Genomic DNA, 20,881 nt, shown 5'->3' on the forward strand with positions numbered 1-20,881 from the left:
TTTTTTTTTTCTTATTTATTTATTATTTTTTTATCAGGACAGGTCTTGTAGAGTGTTCCTAAAATGCAGTGGTCAGAACCTACCTAAAGTGTTCAAGAAGGACAAATGGTGAACCGCTGACGTGGGTGGGTGATGGATGCACGCAAGGTTCACTGGCACGATGCGTGGAGGCCTCACCTCACACCTTCCAGAACTTGAAGGATGTGCTGCTAACATCTTGTGCCAGACATCGCTGGACACCTTCAGAGGTCTTTTAAAGTTCATACCTCAAGGGGACGGATGGAGCTGTTCTGGTGGCACAAGTAGGACCAACTCCTCCACATTAGACAGTTGGTTTTAATGTGAGTGCTGATCGGCGTAGAGTCAGGCTAGGGTTGCGTATTGGCAAGAACTTGGAGAGACAATATGGATCATGATACAGAGGTTACGACTGTATACAGGTGCATGTCAAAAAAATTGAATATAATTGAAAAGTTCATTTATTTCAGTAATTCAGTTCAAAACGTGAAACTCATACAGAAAATTATATAGATGTACTACACACACAGAGTGATCTATTTTAAGCGTTTATTTCTTTTATTGTTGATGATTATGGCTTACAGCCAATGAAAACCCAAAAATCAGTGTCTCAGAAAATTTTATATTATATAAGAGCAATTGGTACTTTTGGCACTGTGGGCAGTGTGCCAAGTCCTGCTGGAAAATGAAATCCACACCTCCATAAAAGTTGTCAGCAGAGGGAAGCATTAAGTGCTGTAAGATTTTCCGGGAAAACACTGCGCAGACTTTAGACTTGATAGTAAAACACAGTGGATCAACACCAGCAGATGACATGTCTCTCCAAACCATCACTGATTGGTGGAAACGTCACACTAGACCTCAAGCAGTTTGGACTGTGTGTCTCTCCACTCTTCCTCCAGACTCTGCTCCCTCGATTTACAAATGAAATGTAAAATTTACTGATGATCAGTGATGGTTTGGAGAGACATGTCATCTGCTGGTGTTGATCCACTGTGTTTTATATCAAGTCTAAACTCAGTGCAGTATTTTCCTAGAAAATCTTACAGCACTTCATGCTTCTCCCTCTGCTGACAACTTTTATGGAGATGCAGATTTCATTTTCCAGCAGGACAGCTTGGCACACTGCCCACACTGCCAAAAGTACCAATTGGTCTTATATAATATTCAAATTTTCTGAAACCTTTGGGTTTTCATTGGCTGCAAGCCATAATCAACAATAAAATAAAAAAATTGACCTGAAATAGATCACTCTAAATGTAATACTTCTATGAGTTTCACATTTTGAAACTGCTGTTAGTGGGAGGTGCCAGTTGGTAAGTGTAAATTGTCTGTTACAACACAATCTAACAGAAAAAAATCACTTATTAAAAATCAATTCTTTTGCTTTTGAAAAACAATACAGCATTACAAAACAAAATATCACAATACTTCAATATATTGATATATGTACAGCTCTGGAAAATACCAAATAGAAAGAAACCACTTAAAAATGATGGGTTTCTTTGATTTTACCAAATTAAAAACCACTGGAATATAATCAAGAGGAAGATGGATGATCACAGCTTGAATTTTTGCACCAGGAGTGGCATAAAGTTATCCAAAAGCAGTGTGTAAGACTGGTGGAGGAGAACATGCCAAGATGCATGAAAGCTGTGATTAAAAACCTAGGTTATTTCACCAAATATTGATTTCTGAACTCTTAAAACTTTATGAATATGAACTTGTTTTCTTTGCATTATTATTGCATTATCTTTTTTGTCATTTCAGACATTTCACATTTTCTGTAAATAAATGACAATATTTTTATTTGGAATTTGGGAGAAATGTTGTCTGTATTTTATAGAATAAAACAACAATGTTCATTTTACTCAAGCATATACCTATAAATTGCAAAATCAGAGAAACTGATGTAGAAACTAGACACAAATTCAAAATCATTCCATCACAAAGTATGTTTCTTTTCAAAATGGGGTTTTAATTTAGTTAACATTTACAAGAACAGCACAAATAGAAGAAACTTAACCAGGGCTCGATTTGAACAGGTACACGAGTTACAGCCCATTCTCCCTGAACAACATGAAAGCTCCATTACCAGCCTATACAGTTCATTTCACTCCATCCATGCTGTCCAGTAATAAGCAATGCTTGGCTTGTGTGCCCAGTACACAAGGTTGCGTCAACAACTCCACAATCTATACCGTGATTCCAGATTTACCGTCTCAGTGATGATCATACTTATGATGCTGAATCCAACAGGGAGCTACAGTGCCACTGAGGATCTTTCTGGAAACATTAGACCACACCTGCTGATCTAGGATGAGTTTTTGGAAGGGAATGTTGGAAGGAAAGGAGTTGATTACCAGTCTGGGACAAACACTCCTTTTTTCCTACTTTATAGACAAAAACTGACCCTAGACCAGCAGTTTAACCATGTTTGTAAACTGTGTAACCTTTGTAGAGCTGGGAAATACATCATCATAAAATCCGACAGCTGTACTTTATTAAAAAAAAAAAAAAAAAAGGTGTTTTTCCATATATTTCTTGTTGCATGTTTAAATCCAGCTGGCAGTCCAAGCATAATTGAATGTAAAGCTATGGTAACCATAGTTTAAACAGAATTTCTGAAATACGGCACTAGTGGTGCATGGCATTTGTTTTACATTTTCAAATCTAGATGCAGGTGTTATGTTTTTTTTCTCTACGCATTGTGATATTTCCATACTGTCCACTTCCATATACCTCTCATTTGATTGTGTTTGATTAAAACTCCATTGACTCCTAGCCAAGCACTGTAGATACAGACCAAACCCTGGCACAGTTAACCACAATCAGAACTGTGGGTTTTAATTGGGAGATATTATAATAACTAGTTTACACCTGGTCACCTCCAATCCAACTTCAATATCAGAATTACACTGCCTGGCCAACAAAAAAAAAAGACGCCTGGATTTAAGTAAGTAAATGATGTGGGTTGATGCTGCAGTTGGTCTGCAGGTCTAGGTTCAGCAACAGTATGTGCTGAAATAATGAGGTCAGCTGACTACCTGAATATAATGAATATAGACCAGGTTATACCATCAATGGATTTTTTCTTCCCTGATGGAACAGGCCTATTCCAAAAGGACAATGCCAGGACTCATCATGCTGGAATTGTGAACTAATGCAAGATCTTAAAAGTGTGTATCTCTAGTGTACTCTTTGTAGGAAACTAATTTGTTTGCTATTAAAAGCAGCTTCTTTTGTCTCCTCTATCTTTGGCATTAGGACAGGTGGCAAAATGGTGTCACAAAAATAGTTACCGGGTCACATAAAGAGGAAGAGGATCAGTATTTATATATATATATATAAAAATCTGAACTGTCTAATCTGAACGTAAATCATTTAGAAAAAATGCATGTTTATGCCAGGAGTAAACAGGCTGTAAATGCATGGTGCAAAAATCTTATCAAGACACAATCTAGATATTAGACACATGAAGTGACCAGGTGTAAACGGGCTATGCATGATGGGATGTGCGCACTACACTAGAATGATGATTTTGCATCATAATAAATATAGTTTGACACTAATTTGATTTGTACTTCCAGCACACTGGAAAAAAACGTGAATTCATGTGAACATGTGAAAATATTAGGACACTGCATAAAAAAAAACATATAATTTTGTCTTTTTGAACATGTTTAACCTTAAGCTCCAAGCCTAATTTTACCAATTTCCACCTGAAATTACATACCCAAATTCTAAGGCTTTTCACCCTTATATTAAATAATTCAGAGGCAATTTTATGAATTAAAATTACTTAGAAGCCTTGACAAAATGAAAACACTTAAAATTATTCAACTGAACATGTAATGGTCAAAATATGGTAAAAACAAGAAAACATTTTAGGTGCTTTTCAGATGGTGCATGGTGCAAAAATCTTATCAATACACAATCTAGATATTAGACACATGAAGTGACCAGTTGTAAACGGGCCTGAGTTTCCTCAAAAACAAGGTCTAGAATACAATACACTAGAATGCTGATCTTGCATCATGATAAATATTGTTTGACACCAATTTGGTTTGTACTTTCAGTGGACTGGGAGAAAAAAAAAATCATGAGATAAAGTCGTTGGTAAAAAAAAAAAATCTGTCTTTTTGCGCATGTTTAATCCTATAAATGTTTGAGCTTAATTTGAAAAATAAAAGTCAGTCAATGGTTCATTTAGTGTTGTGTTTAAACCCCGCTACTTCAGTTAGCAATGTTTTAGTCTGTTGTCAGCTTTTCCTATTAAACTGAATTGGTATATTCAAAAAGACAAAAGAAAAATTCATGGGGTTTCCTAATTTTCTCTCATGACTATATAATGCAGCTATGCAATATGCTGTTAATAATGTGTTCTTGCAGTTTGAATAGGATTCGATGCTGTTTGTTTCCAATGCTAACCCAAAACATGGTTTGGTGGCTGTGCCATACAACACTGCTCTCGCGTTTACACGCATATATACTTATATAGAGCAATATTTTAGCAGGTATTATATTAAGCATGACTTTATATAGATTTATTTCTTCATACCCAGCAGGTAAAGCCAAAATTTCAGTTTGAAATCCATTTCTTAAAAGGCCAAAGATGTGAACACTCGGAACAAACTGGGAGAAAAAAAAAAAAAAAAAAAAAAAAAAAAAAAAAAAAATCACAAAAGCTTACCAAACTGCATTTAAAAATACTCTGTGTGCTTAATGAATCAATACTCTCAGTCTCAGTCGCACGCTGCATGGACGCTGAGCCAAGGGTCTCCTCCTTCAATCTTCCGTACACCTCTACCGCGCTGTAGGTTTGTACACGGGACAAGGACGTCACAGCAAAATATGGTGGCTGAAACCAGTAGCAGAGACACTAGATATCAGAATCTACAGTAAACAGGTTTGCCGTGCAGTTGATGGGTTTGGAGAATGGGTTTATAAGTACAGAGGATGTGGGGTGAGGACTCCTGGTTGAGCATTATTCCATTTATATTATGGAGGAATATTATGGAGAGATAGAGGGATAGAGAGATAGAGACGTGTCCGTCCAGGCAAAGATGGATGGGTCCTGTTCCATTTACTGTGTGGCTAGTTTTGATGTGCTATAGAGATCGTTCAGCTGTTTCAGCTCACCTTCAAATGAGTATTATATATATATATATATATATATATATATATATATATATATATATATATATATATAATATATATATTTTTTTTTTTTACAGCAGTTCCTCCTCACTGTACCTTTTGGGGTAGGGAGAGGGGGGAGTGTTCATCCACGGCCTGCGACACAGAGGACAAAAACAATAGCACTCGACCATACTTACATACATACACACACATATATATACACACACACACACACACACACACACATACAAACAGTGCAAATCAGCTTTTTCCTTTCACCTTGTCCTGCTCTTACTCATAGACTATATACAGAACGTATCATCATAACCATCATAAAGAGGATTGTTGGTTCTTTGCAGTGTCTCGAGGGAAGCAGGCATGTTCTGCGGTGGGCTAACTTTATTCACTCTCAACATCCTTCAACATCCAGCTGTTAGTCATCTTTATTCACTTCAATCCTCTCAACCTCCACTGCTGTTGCGTTCTCCTTTTCTTCCCATTTGGTTTCTTCCCTAATCCCCCCTTCCATTCTCTCACGCTCTTCTTATTTGTAGAGGCTCATGGTGGGGCTCTGGTACATGCACATGTAAGCGTCACAGAGCAGGCGGCGGGCGTAGCCCTGGATGTTTTTGGGGTCCAGGGCGTGCAGCTCCTCTGGAGTCATCTTCAGGTAAGCCCCCACTTCAGGACACGGGGACACCTGCGGGATGTTAAAACCGTTCTGCCCACCTGTTCAGAAACACACAAACACACAGAGTGGAAGTTTAGAGCGGTCTAAAGCGCTGCCACTATAATCAGGAATTCGCTGGTTCGAATCCCGTTCATGCAGCTTGCCATCAGCTGCCAGAGTTCCATCAAGTTATTACTTAACTTGACAATTTTTGGGGTAAGAATATAATCACTGTACAATGTAAGCATCCATTATTTGTTAGCTATATATATGGTAACAGTCCAAAACTATTTGTAATTGATTTAAACAGGCGTTTACTGAATTACTCAATCTGGCTTTGTAAATCTCCATACCGTCTCGGTCGGCCATGCTGTCGAAGAAGAGCCAGGCAGAGTCGGCAGCGCCGTATTTGACGAAGGCGACGTAGTGACTGGTCTCGATGCAGAGCACAGCGAACAGCTCCATCTGCTGGTGGGGAAAGGAACCCTGACGCCAAACACCCTCCTGCAGCTCTTTAGGCACTGATAGCTTTCCGTACCGATGGGTCTTACGCCGCGGGTGCAGATGCACCTGTACACACATGCGCGCGCACACACACACACACACTCATATTTAGAAATTAAACATACAAGTACTTAGAAACAAAAGGTCTGAATCTAAATGACCAGCCAGGACAAGAACCTGGACCATATGGAGGGAAGAAAGGAGAGAAGAGGAATGCTGATGTATCTGTTGGTCTACAGAAGAATTCGTACAAACAGACAGACAATAAATAAATAAGTAGATAGATAGATAGATAGATAGATAGATAGATAGATAGATAGATAGATAGATAGATAGATAGATAGATAGATAGATAGATAGATAGATAGATAGATAGATAGATAGATAGATAGATAGATAGATAGATAGATATTATATATTTTTTGTCCTGAATTTTTTAATAAAAGCATAGCTTCTCTATAGAATGTGACTGCTTGGTGACTATTTATAGTGTTAAGCTTTTAACTGGTAGATATTGTGTTTAAATGTGATGTGATAAAGAATAAAACATCATTCCTGCAGCCTAAGGAAGGTTGTGTTGCTTTCTTTCCCATGAAACACTGATTATCCATTGAGTGATCTGTATTTTAGCCTCTTTTTAACAGAGTAAAGAGAGGCATCACATCTTAATGGAGAGGTACTGCAGATTTCTCAGCTGTTAAAACTGTAGAAATGTCTCTATCTAGTGCTGAAGCGAGGTACTGCAGACTGCACTAAATGATAAAAGAGCGACACCAGCATGTATAGACGACTGGGGTGAGGGTTGAGTGTTTGTGTGGGTTTTACCTGTGTATTGCACTTTTCGCAGAACTGCTTAATCTTCCCGGCTGTGATGTCAGCATCTTCATAACACTCCCTGCACTCATACAGAGCTAACCCCCCACAGATACGGCACTCTCTTGGCGCTGTAACCATTAAAAAGACAGAAAAAAACACATTGTTGTTAATAATAATGCTAAATGAGATATAGAAAATAGTAAATAGCATTAAAATAGGCCTTCCTTAGATGTAACAATAACAGGAAAAGAAGCCCTACCTTTAGCTATAAGGTGAAAAAAAGACAAACTTGATTAATTATTTAAACTGAGTGTTCGTCATTGACTCACTGTCTTCCAGGAGATCTGTGATGTCCAGCTCCAGGGAAGGGAAAATCTTATTAAACATTTTAAAATCCTTCCCGAACCGAGGCATCTGAATGATCAGACAGGACGGAGCCTGGACCATGAGGGGGAAAAAAAGGAGAGGAGAAAGAAAGAAAGAGCAATGTTGATCTGTCTGCAGGTCTCTAGATCAATATCTTTCAGTCCCCTCTGGGTGCATGTGTGTGAGTGCTCACCTACCTCAGCAAACTTGAGGTCACTGTTGATGAAGGACCACTCCAGCAGTTGCTGGCTAGTAGGCACTAGCACTTTGTCCTTTTTATCCATGAAGATTTGGTAGAAATAACAGTCCTGAACCTTTTGCCCAGCAGAGCTTTAAAAGAAACACACACACACAAGTTATAAAACATATGTGTTTTCTGATCCTGACCTGTAGAGGACACAAATCTGCATCCCGACTATACAAACTATTAATGTCATCGCTAAGAGGTCATGCAAAGGTCTGTATTCTACGTTTCATAATTGGTATATTCTGGTCTATGTCCCCAAAAACCTTCATAACGCATGTTGTTTTTACCAATTTTATCCTTTATTCCCCAATTCACAAGGCTAATTACCGTATTTTTTGCACTATAAGACACACCAGATTATAAGGGTGCACTATCAATGAACGTCTATTTTTCTGGTCTTTTTTCATATATAAGGTGTACCCAATTTTAAGGTGCATTTTAAGCAACCTTCTAAATTGCTGGGGGGCGGGACCTGTAAAGCTAAGCGAAGTAAACAAAACTGTAATTCTTCAAAAATAAAAAACATTTTCTTTTAAAGTCAAACAAGCACTGGATGTAAATCTACACAGATTTATCTCCTGAAAATGTGTTTAAGTGAGCTTCCGCTTATTTAGTGTATTTTTGGGAAAATTAAAGGATTTTAAGTGCGCCTTATAGTGTGAAAAATATGATACCCCACACACTTATTAGGGCTCGCTATTAGGGTATACTCACACAACGCAATGCGTGCCATGCCTTGCACGGTTCCCTCCCAAAGCACTGCTCGGCTGGCTAGTGCGATTGCTCCAAACTGTGCCTGGGCATGGTACACTGAACCGTGCCCTGTGTGAATACAGCCTTAATAGCAATACTCCTAACACTAGGAGGGTAATGACTAGTGCATACCTCCTTCGACAAACCTAAAGCCAGCCACTCTTTTCTAGCTGCCGCTGATGCAGCATTAGTGGGTAGCCAGTGCAGTTGGAGGAAAGTGAAGCACCCCTGCTTCGATACCTCAGCTAACAGATGCCTGTGCTGACCAACACTTATCACACTAATGATGAGTAAAGTTTAGAGAGCACCATCTACCCACCCATATACCCACCCAGAGAGAGCATGGCCAATTTTGCTTTCTGAGGCTTCGACTGCGGATGGCAAGCGGCATGATCCGGGATTTTAACAATTATACAACCTGGCTCTAACCCAGTTTACACCTGGTTACCTCATCTCTCACACATATCCGGATTAAATCTCGGAATTGTAGTGGTTTTAAACTAAATAAAAACAAAGCTGGGTTAATCCTATGTTTGTGTTTTTTGGTTCTGCTCAAGAAGGATTCATGCTACTAGATTTTTTTTTTATGAATATAAGCAGAAAATTTCAGAAAGCTCAAAATTCAGGGAAAAAAAAAAATATATATATATATATATGTGTGTGAATACAATTGTATCTCTAGTAGATGTTTCTTTGTTTGAATTCCACTTACTGTTTTATCCATTCAAGAACCAATCAAATACAAACCGTAGTTTGAGCAATGGGTCCACCCTCAGAATGTGGTGAAAAAGAATGTTAAGGAATTCCTCTGGATCTGTTTAGGCAGAAAAAGGAACAGATACAACTTTTACTTGCTGCACAAGAATAAATCTAATTCATGACACGACATAAATCCATTCCAAAGACCTGCCTGTCTGCTCACTGAACTGCCAGTAGGGGGCACCATATTCATATATTAGGACTCATGTAAAATTCAGCCTATTGGGTAAAGATTTGGTAAGGTGACTTTGTGTTACATACTTGTAATGCTTCCATTCTAGAAAGTTTGGAAAAGCTGACAAATTCCAAAACACACTTTTTGGTTCTGACTAAAAAAATGGCAGCCTTTTTGACGAATTTAAGTATTTGCAGATTTTTTTTTTTTAATGGATGAATCAATAATGTTCAGTAAAGTGTATCTAAACAATTAAAAAAACGGTCAAGTGAAGCTGGCAGGTTATACACAAGAGTCTCACCTTTCTCTTCAGATGTGAAGCCAGATGCTGCCTCCACCTTCTCTAGGATTCTCCGCAGCTTCATTATCTTAGTCGCACACACATAACCGTGTCTGATACAGCCACAAAAGACACACACATGATGAAGGTGAGCGCAGAACTTGTTATTTAAATAAGCATCATTGACACAGAACAGATTAAAATTTTCACAGTATGATGACTTATTTAAAATACAGATTTTAACAATAGTGGTATTTTCCTAACAGAATAAAATAATTTTTGAGGTGAGTTGTGTGTAAAATATATATTTAAATAAAACATAACCTAAATATTTTCTTATTTTAAAAATTGTCTGATACATTTCATATTCTAGCCCAGACCCACATATTTCTGAATATTGATACCAATAAATTGAAACTCATATAGATGTATTACACACAGAGTGATCTATTTTAAGCATTTATTTCTTTTATTGTTGGTGATTATGGCTTACAGCCAGCAAAAACCCAAATACCAGTGTCTCAGAATATTTGATTATATATTTTCACTGATATTCTAATTTTTTGAGATGCATGAAGTATGTACAACTCCACATCCTGACAAAACAAGGAGTGTGTGTGTGTGTAAGACTCACATGCGCAGTGGGTTGACTATCTCAGTGCGTAACAGTTCCTGTGTCTCTAAGTAGTATTCTACATCAGTCTTAGACTTTGGCCTCAGTAATACGGTATCCAACACAGAGCTAAACGAGAACAGACTGAGAAGAGAAGGAAAGAGAAATGCAAGTAAACACAATGAAAAAGGAACACAGTTGCCTAGAGAAAAAAAATCTATGTTTCTAACTTTCAAATGCACATAAGATAATGCAAGATGCAAGAATGCAAGATAAGATAAAAAAAAGTCTCGACTCTTTTTATTTGGTGTGTGTGCATGTGTGTAGTATGTACCAGAAGAGTGTTGAGTCTAGGTAGCAGGAGTTGTAATGGCCCTGAATGCCTTTCTTCTTCCCCACCATCACCTCTAGCCCATCATTCTCTGTACGAGGGGGAGTGTTTTCATTCACCACTTCACTCAGGTAACCTCCAAATGCTGCAGTAGATATACACACACACACACACATAAACAGGCACAATATTAATTCCTACAAATGCGAAAAACAAAAAAGACTACATTTATAATAATCATGCCATGTATAAACATATTAAAACATGTATATAGGAGTGTGTGAGTTTGTGTCTCACCTATAGAATTGCATCGTTCGATTGGATTGGGCGAGTGATGTTGTGAAGGGAAGCGAGAATCAGGCCGGCAGCATTTTAACTTGACGAAGAGAGCTTTCTTCGGAGGACAGGTAAAGTAGCGCGTGCCTTTAAATGTGCCATCAGTGCATCCTACACATTCTTCTTCCTTCAAACACACAAAACAGGACAAGACAATGCAAACTCTTGCATAAAATAAAATTAATGAAAAACCATGAGTACAAAAACTACAATCAGTATTAATGTGTTGACTGGCAGAAATAAGAAAATATACACTTTCTTCTATCTATATTAAGGTAAAAATGCCATTTTTTGTAAAATCCAGTATTATGAATAATAATGTCAATGTCCTTAATATCTCAGGTTACAGCCTGATCATGTTATGAGTCCTTAATGGTCCTTTAAACAGTAAAGCAAGCATCACACCGAACTCTCACGATACAAGTTTAGATGGTCCTATCACTAAACCTAACCCTACCTCTATGGTACCATATGTTTAAAAAAAAATTAAATAAATAAATAAAATTAAAATATAGCCTATACAGGGTTGCCAGGTCCAACAAACATATCCGGCACAAAGTCAGTCTAAAACCCGCCCTTCAGAAGCTTAAAGTAGCTTCGAAGCAAATGTCATAACAACTATGAGCGTAAGACATATTATCAGTATTGCTATTTACCTTAAGAAGTCATTAATAATATTGTAACACATTAGTGTTTTATTAGTTATTTTCTAACAGTTTTATATCCCAGGTAAAAACATTTTATAGTAACATAAGTACCAAAAAAAAGTATTTTACTTACTCTTTTCTGTTCTTGCCCCTCCTGACCTCTATTCTCTCCTCTTTAACACCTTTTTTTGGTCAGATTGTGATTTTTTTTGTTGTTGTTTTTTTTTGTGACTTTTACGGGCCGCTGTAATTTTTAAAAGTAGCTCAAAAAAACCCTGAATTCTCACCCATGACTGAAGTTTCAAACAAGCCCATTTTGGTGGACAAAACATGAACCTGGCAACTCTGAACCCTATAGAACCCTTCAGTTCATAAAAAAGTACATTTTGGAAAAGTCACTGCTTTTCATTTATAGTAATGAAGTGATATGATATGTCTTCAATTTGAAACACTCTCACAAACTGATCATTATCAGTTTAGCCAACTCACCAACTCCAGCCCCGCAAGAGGCTCCAGTAGTCCCGGCGGCAGGCCGACCCAGCGTATCACCCCACACAGAGGTGGATTCTCCTTCACCTCCACCAGAGACCCCACCTCTAACCCCGGCTGACCCTTAGGAGGAGATGACGGCCTTGGAGAAGGGGCAGTCACAGGGGGCGGGATCTCCTGCTGCTCTCCCATCACGGATTGGACGGAAAGGGAGAGCGGTCCATGGCTCATGCTCCCATTGGGCCCGCTCTTACGATTCAGACTGAAGGGTAAGGAGTGGAACTTGTTGTCGCTGGACAGCGAGACGGCAGTGGGCGGGGCTCTGGGAGGGGGCGAGGCCTGGTTGAAGTCGGGAGGCGTTTCAGTCAGGGACTTGGCCGGGTCTTCGCCTACTAAAAGGAGTGTATGAGAGTGCAATTAACAAGAATCACCCTATTTAACAGTACTGGTATATGCATTAAAATATATGCAGTGTAATGAACCATGAACCAGTGTGGATCAGCACATAAAGAGTGAGCTTTTTTTTATATATATATATATAATCCAGTTATAATCCACATTATGTTCACATTACAAGACTAAAAATAATTTCAGATTTTTTATTTTTTTTGCTCAGCTTAAATATTTTTTTTTGGTAGATTTAATCAGCTAGTTTAAAAAGCTTTTAAAACAGAAAATTGACCTTCAGTATTAAGTTTTGGCCTCTCTCACACCCACAAATGAGATCTGAATCCGATTTAAGATCACATTTGAAGATGATTCAAATCTAAGATCTGACTTTGACCTGGTAATGCGAACGTAGCCAAAGTTATTTTAGTTTATCAAATAGCTTCTAAAAAATATTAAGTACGCTCTAACAGATTTAAATAAGAGTGTTTATTAAAATATGTAAACAGTTCTTATCCACATTGGTACAACTGGTAAATGAACAACAAGAAAACAAATAAAGGAATAGTTTTGCAAAACACACAATATAACCTTTACCTCAAATATAATCAATCAGCCAAAACTACTAGTAACTGGCACCTTAAATCTGCTTCTTTAATAGTACACTGAAAGCACAAGGCTAATATAGATAAAAAGTAGTGACAGTAGTAAACGGGCCTTAGTTTAGCAGTGTGCAAACTACATACCTAAATCACCACTTGCTCTAAACTGTGTTGATTGGTTTAACAGCCTTACACAGATTTGCTTAATTGGTTTCTGACACTGAGGTTTCTATAAAAATAGACCAAAGTATGCAGCATACAGAAGTCTACACCTGAACCTTATCTGTATATTTAATTTCTTTATTAATTCACATTTCCTACATGCAATAGTAATAGATAATCTGATGTACTTAAACTGACTGCAAGTGTATTTGGTCCAGGTCATTGCAAAGGCTTGACTAATATATCAAGCTGTACATCAAATCAGATCTTGACAAGCCAGATATTTATTGGAATATCATTAAAAATGCAACAATAATTATTGCCAGAAAGAAACTCACTGTCTCATAAGATGGAGCTTTTAAATTAATTTAAATTAAATCTTTTAACAAACTTTAATGGCATGATATCTAAATATTTTAATTAATACAATACATTTAAAAATAACATTTTAAGATTATAAAATTGATCAAATTAGATCAATAAATTCCAAACTATCTATTAGATGTTTCACATTTGGCCTAATTTTGTAGTTTAAGTTTTAAATACCATAACTTAAATATTAATAATTATTTGAATATTTAAATTTACAGATCTAAATGATTAAATCTGAAAATTGACAGATTGATGGATTTTTTTCTTTTTAAATAAGTTTATTTTGTTATTTTGTTTAACAGCAAATCGAACCTCGCAAGCTAAAACCACAAAAAAAATTGTTAAAATTAGAATTTGTGGATTGCAGCATCAAACATTTCAAGTTTAGCAAAAGTCAATGCCTTTTGAGCTCCACAATCATAAAGACATTTAGCTTTTGTATTGAAGGCCCCAATTTTATGTTTCTCCTTTTTTAACTACAGTATTTATGCAAGTAACACTGGCAGAACTGGCTGATTTTTTTTTATTTGGTTTAGGGTAAAACTGTGCAAAGTACATTTCTAAACTATTCCTTTATTGTTTCTGAGCAGTATCCACTGTGCAGTGAATGACTGCTGATTATACACAGAAGAAATGACAGGAAGGAAGATACTGGTACAGAAAAGATGAAGCAGAAGGACCCACAGACGTACGTCACTATGTGACCACAACAACAATCCAGGTGACCCATTTAACATGCAACACACCACAATGCTGTTACCTTTCCTTTCTGCAACCATATTACCCCCCTCCACCCGCCCACCCAAACCCCACAGCACACCTCGACGGGTTCTTCATGCGGATGTAGGATACAGTGTAAAAAAATTGAATGACAATCGGAAACACTCATTGATGTCATTGTGATGGGGAAAATCACTGTGTGCATAGCTGACACCACTGATACACTATGATATGAACGAATATGGAATCAATCATCACTCGCAAAAGGCTTTTACTACAGTGTAGTACTGTGAGGCCACTCAGTGTGAGGCCATTAAGTTAATTGTGAGTTAATTCAATGCTAGTCTATAAACCAGAAGCAAGTAATATATATATATTTTTTACTTAATTTTTACTATATTTTTTTCAAAAACTGTTTATACAGTCATGTAGAAAAAAATTAGGACACACCATACAGATCTGGAAAAAAATAAGAGACCACTTAAAAATTATGAGTCTCTGAGGAAGATGGATGATCACAAGCCATTAAACCAAGCTGAAATGTTTGAATTGTTGCACCAGGACTGGAATAAAGTTATCCAAAAGCAGTGTGTAAGACTGGTGGAGGAGAACACGCCGCGATGCATTAAAACTGTGATTAAAAACCAGGTTTATTCCATCAAATACCGATTTCTGAACTCTTAATATAAGCTTTATAAGCTGAAAGCTCTTTAGACGCACATCAGTCTGGCAATTTATTTTAAAATATCTCAGAACAGTCTGAACAGAAATCTGCTTTTCCACTAAGCATGGTGTGTCTTCTTTTTTTTCATGTGACTGTAACTTACCACAAATGTATCTTTATATATATATATATATATATATATATATATATATATATATATATATATATATATATATATATATATATATATATATAAAAGCAAAGACAAAAAAAACTGGCAACGTGTCAATAATAAAAAGCCTTCTGCTCACAGATCAATATAAACATTCAGAGTGGATTTTTTTCAGATACAATACAAAAACAATTATAGATCTTAAATGTATATATAGGGTCTTAGCAGCAAGTTAAGAAAATCCACAAACTCTTATGAAGTAACCTAATATTATGCATTAAGGTGATATAAATGCACTATATGTCCAAATGGTAATCAGACACCTCAACAGATTCATCTGCATCCATAGAAAAGCACGTCCAATAAATAGGGATGCTTTGAAGTAGCAGGAAATGAGCCTAAAGTCAACTTGGGCACATTCTGGTGCTGTTTAATGGGATTTCGTTAGTATCAAATAGACTGGTGTTCATTGTGGTGTCCACAATCTGTAGCTGACATCATTAATGACCTTGAGGCTGAATGCATTAAAGTTCTCACAGCAATGTTTTACAATTTTGTATAAAATCTCCTAAATAAAGAAGTTAAATGCTGTTACTGCAGCAAAGAGGTATTATGAGAATGGTATTAATAGGTATTTATATCTATGTATACCATATTAACTGATTTTGGAAGAAATGTTGGATGGGCAGATGTTGAAAAAAACATTGGACATAAAGTGCATATTTATTAGGGGTGCAACAATTTAAAATAATAATATTTTTCACATTTTAAGTTAATCAAATCAACAGTTTGAAATAATTATAATTCAGATAAAGGACTGCACAGTATTAGAAAAACTGCACAGGAAATTTGCCAGTGTTGAGTCAACAGTATTACAGTGAGTACAGTGTTACATACCATTGTGGACGTTACAATTAACACTAATAATGTTGATTTAACAATGGTAAATTTACTGAGACACTTGTTTTGTTTGAATATATATATTACGACAAAAAAACACAGGGATTTATACTAGATACCAGTTTTAAACAAAACCCATTTTTGACATTGCACATCCTGCGATGTGACAATTGTACGTGACGATAATGCTGAAAGATATATCATGCAGCACTAATTCTAATTTTATAAAGGCAGATTAGATTTTTGTCTAATCTCTTCAGATTTGATTCATAACAGGATGGAAAAGCTAAACAAACTGATCTTTTCAGTGTTCCAATCTAGCATGCAAGCCATAGGTTAACAGCTTAGCACAGAGCTAACATGAGCTAAAATGCTATACACTATATGACACAATTAAAAAATACATTCTACTGCAGGGCTGCACACATTTCAGCAATGACATTTTAGGATATGCAATGTCACACAAGTCAAATTAAACCATATGTCATGTTACAATTCACTGTCCTAATTACCATGAAATATCTACACATAAACTGGCCAATATCAATTATTCCACTCCAATTACCAATACACCAAGAGCATTATTAATATAAATCATATGCAAAATTACTGACTTCTGGTCCAAATTCCTGCCTTTTTAATATCATAATATATATATTGCAATATCAGTTTTCCCCAATAGCATGCAGGCTTATATTGTTGCACCCCTAATTAATAAACATTCATATCAACTGAACTCAAATCACCTTCTAGATCTATTATCTTGCTGATAAGAGTCACTATTTAATTGATCCGTACAGCGTCACAGCTGATCAATCAGATCAATCACATTTTTCAGTTATTGATTACCTTCATCTATATACCATGTGCTTTTGGATTTGGACTGGGCCGGATGATCAACAGAGCTGCCGTTTAGAGTATAATAAAATTCTGACTTGCTTCTGCTGGCAGCCTGCAGACCTACCCCTAAATAACACATTGTAAACAAAAGGTTAAGCATGAATGTAAGGGAGGGTGTGTGTGTGTGTGTGTGTGTGTGTATATGAGTTTTTTTTTCCAAAATACAACTTTGAAAAAAATAAGAGACCACGAAAAAATTATGAGTTTCTTTGATTTTATCTAATTTAAAACCTCTGGAATATAATCAAGAGGAAGATGGATGATCACAAACCATCAAACCAAACTGAACTGCTTGAATTTTTTGCACCAGGAGTAAAGGCATAAAGTTATCCAAAAGCAGTTGTAAGACTGGTGGAGGAGAACATGCCAAGATGCATGAAAACTATGATTAAAAACCAGGGTTATTCTACCAAATATTTATTTCTGAACTTTTAAAACTTTATGAATATGAACTTGCTTTCTTTGCATTATTTGAGGTCTGAAAGCTCTGCATCTTTGTTATTTCGGCCATTTCTCATTTTCTACAAATACATGCTCTGTGTTCATTTTACTCAAACATATACCGATCAATAGCAAACTCAGAGAAACTGATTAAGAAACTGAAGTGGTCTCAATTTTTTCCAGAGCTGTATATACTACATAAATCTACACTTAAAAAAAATCACCATTTAAAAGGCTAATAATATTCCTCCAATTGTCATTGTGCAAACTGCATGTTTATATCAATACTCAGAGTTGTTAAATAATTTTAAGTATTTAAAAGTAAATTATATGTTTTTTTTCATGAAAATATTCTACATTGTTCAATTAAAAAAAAAAGTTATAAAGCCATAAGCAACAATTTTCTTAATTTGTCTTACTAAAAATTCCAAGTGTGTGTGACCATACAGTTTGCAAAATGGTAATTTGTGGTTACAAGCATCCTACATATTTCATAGCTGAAAAAGCCTAAAACTAAAAAGCACCAAACCTCAGACTTCATATATGACTACATAAATAGTAAAGCAAAATGTATGCAAATTTGAGTTTCTGCAAACGCATGCTTTAAGTCAAAACTAATCTGGTTGAGTCATCACACACAAAGCCACATCTGCACAGAACATGTCAAACCAAAGGCCAAGTCATTGTTAATAGTGTTTGATCCAAACAGCAATCATTTACAAAGACATTGTATTCAATGTATTATTGGATATTTAACTGGATTAAGTTTCCACTGCTGTAAATTTATCATTTTTGATGGTCATACTGGTCAAAGTTTTAAAACATCCCCATTTTTTCAGTAGTTAACTATCAGTGTTGCATTTCAGCACAACAATGCCACTTTTCTTCTTCTGTTGTTGAATGCATGAAGGAATATAGCCTGCTTTAACTTCGACTGTAATTGGCCTGAAAGTATAAGCTAAAAAAGTTAAGAAAAAGTAAAAGCACCTAAGAACGTTTTTGATGGTGTTAAAAATTAAAGACTGGCATTATTTGAATTTTGCACTTGTATGAGTTTATACTGTCTCTACTGTCTTTTTCTAGCCTCTATAAAAGCTTACAATATTGAGGAAATACTGCACTATAGAGTGCAGTAACACAGATTTTCTTCCAAAGATTTTTTTTCCTGTCCATTTAAGCTTCCCATTTATGTCCTGGGAGTTTAAAAATATGTTTGCGCACTTTTGAGAAAGAGGAAAAAGACAGAAAGAAAAACAAAGAGAGACATTCAACTGCTTTAAATACATGCTGAGCGGTAGCAGTAAAAAGAGGTTTCAGCAAAGTGCACACGAATAAAGCCCCAAAATAATCCACCCCTGCAGAGCAAAGGAACATCCAAATGACACCCCTGACATTGCTAAAATTGGGCACATAGAGAGGACAGATAAAATAGATTTTTTTAGAAAACACTTCTAACATTTAATTTGAAAAACACTCAATATATCAATCAGTTTTGCTGTCCAAGGACATTAGGATTTGTCATTAGGATTTGATATTACAGTAATAATATTGTGTTTTGTGTCTGACTAGCTACAGAGGCTGTGTTTAGTGTTAAAAACTTGTCATTTTTTGGCCAAGAGTGTCCAAACCTAAGAGTGTATGCAGACCAGAAGAAAGTAGGCAGTGTGTTATCTGCAGTGGAATCAGGCCTCAGAGAGACTGGGGCTGTGCTGTACCTTTGTTCTTTGGTTTGCCCTGACCACCAGGCTTTTCACAGCTGCCTCTCGAAGTAAAGCTGGGTTTGGACAGCCTCGGATCCTGCATGGAGTACTCTGTAACATCAACACACACACACACATGCACAAATAGAAATAGTTTATCTCTTTTTGAAATACTGTGAATCTGACCCTTTGTGTCAAACTCGTCAATGACAAAAAGACCATAGGAAATTCCACTAAAAGTTTTGAAAGATTTGTTCCTTCTCCTGCAAAGCTACCATTTGGGAAACTTGATTTTTTTTTTTTAATGTGTCAGACAGTATATACAAACGCACAGAAACAATTCAGTTCCTTATTATTAAGTTGATTTATACTGATGCCAATTCATATAATATCTCAGACCTGTTTAATTATTTAACCCCTTAACAGACCAGGATTTTTGAAAGCTTTTTTTTAAATTAATACTTGAATAGAAATACTCATACTTGGGGCGCCGAGTGGCCCAGCGTGTCTAAAGCGCTGCCACTATGAGCGGGAGGTCGGTGGTTCGAACCCCAGCTCATGCAGCTTTGCCATCAAGTGCTGGCGCTCAGAGGGAGCAAAATTGGCCCTGCTCCCTCAAGGTGGGTAGATGGCGCTCTTTCCCCACATCACTAAAGGGTGATGTCCACAGCACAGGGCGTCTGTGAGATGACATATCAGAACAGAGTTGCTGCACTTTCCTCCAAGCGCGTTGGCTGCTCGGCAATGCTGCATCAGCAGCAGCTCGAAAAAGAAGCGATGGCTGACTTCACATGTATCAGAGGAAGCATGTGTTAGTCTAGTGATAGTCTAGTGGCATCACTAGTGATAGGGGGAGTCCCAGTGAGTGGGATGGGTAATTGGCTGTGTAAATTGGGGAGAAAATGGGAAAATTTTGAAATAAAATTATAAAAAAAAAAAGAAATACTCATATACTTGATATGGAACGTTACTGAAAAGCATAATTGTAATTAAAATAGAAATTATAAAACAAAAGTAAATTTGTTTATGTCAAAATATAATGAATAAAATCATAAAATTGTCTCTTTCCTGAACTTTTAAAATCAATATTTTCCTATAAAAACAAATCAAACAATTTATGGCCTCCAAATCTTTAGTTTCGTTACGTTGGTCTAGTTTTCATGTCTATTTTCAAACATGCAGAATCTTGGGTTGATTCCTGTTACTGATCTGGATACATGATGTGGAGTCAAGAGAAAACAGGCAGCTTCTCCAAGTGTCCTGTAGGAGATTTCAAACCCCTCAAATTTTCAGAATGTAAATAAGTTATTTAACTGCAGAAAAATGTTTTGAATCACCCACATCTGTAGCTCGTACATGGGACAAGGCATTTTAAGGGGCTAAGAAAACAATACAGCACTTTCGGATCAAATTGTTGTTAAGTCAAAATATCCTTTATGGTCCGAAAAAAAAATCTTCACTCTCAGAATGAAAAGCCTCACACACACTCCACATTTAAAAACAAGCCTTTCAGACAAAAGTTCATCTGTTTGCAGCCTGTCAACACACACAAACACATACACACACACACATGCACACACACACATGCACACACACACCCACACACTAATGCACATGGATGCAACCTCCTTATCTCTGCTATTATTGTCATGTCAACACTTCTAAATTCTCTAAAATCTCTCAATAAAAAAAATTATATGTGCCAATTCAAATTT

The 20,881-nt window shown here is 36.5% G+C and overlaps 1 protein-coding gene across 2 annotated transcripts in view; it reads right to left on the minus strand.

Annotated features, from left to right (window-relative positions):
* Positions 1-1,975: 1,975 nt before the first annotated feature.
* cylda (cylindromatosis (turban tumor syndrome), a) overlaps positions 1,976-20,881 on the minus strand; it is a 32,621-nt gene continuing 13,715 nt past the window's right edge. Inside the window, exons 5-17 of one of the 2 annotated variants that reach the window (XM_007244831.4) lie at positions 19,182-19,277; positions 16,975-17,091; positions 12,147-12,538; positions 10,972-11,137; positions 10,678-10,819; positions 10,365-10,487; positions 9,752-9,843; positions 9,264-9,330; positions 7,714-7,846; positions 7,480-7,588; positions 7,160-7,278; positions 6,184-6,400; positions 1,976-5,889 (exon numbers count right to left, since the gene is read on the minus strand). In XM_007244831.4, the coding sequence (XP_007244893.3) occupies positions 5,705-5,889; positions 6,184-6,400; positions 7,160-7,278; positions 7,480-7,588; positions 7,714-7,846; positions 9,264-9,330; positions 9,752-9,843; positions 10,365-10,487; positions 10,678-10,819; positions 10,972-11,137; positions 12,147-12,538; positions 16,975-17,091; positions 19,182-19,277 (1,958 nt within the window). In that variant the 3' untranslated portion in view covers positions 1,976-5,704. The remainder of the gene's footprint in view (positions 5,890-6,183; positions 6,401-7,159; positions 7,279-7,479; positions 7,589-7,713; positions 7,847-9,263; positions 9,331-9,751; positions 9,844-10,364; positions 10,488-10,677; positions 10,820-10,971; positions 11,138-12,146; positions 12,539-16,974; positions 17,092-19,181; positions 19,278-20,881) is intronic. The other variant, XM_007244832.4, reaches the window with a different exon arrangement.

Source organism: Astyanax mexicanus, chromosome 23 (genome assembly GCF_023375975.1).
Source record: "Astyanax mexicanus isolate ESR-SI-001 chromosome 23, AstMex3_surface, whole genome shotgun sequence".
Lineage (NCBI taxonomy): Eukaryota > Metazoa > Chordata > Actinopteri > Characiformes > Acestrorhamphidae > Astyanax > Astyanax mexicanus.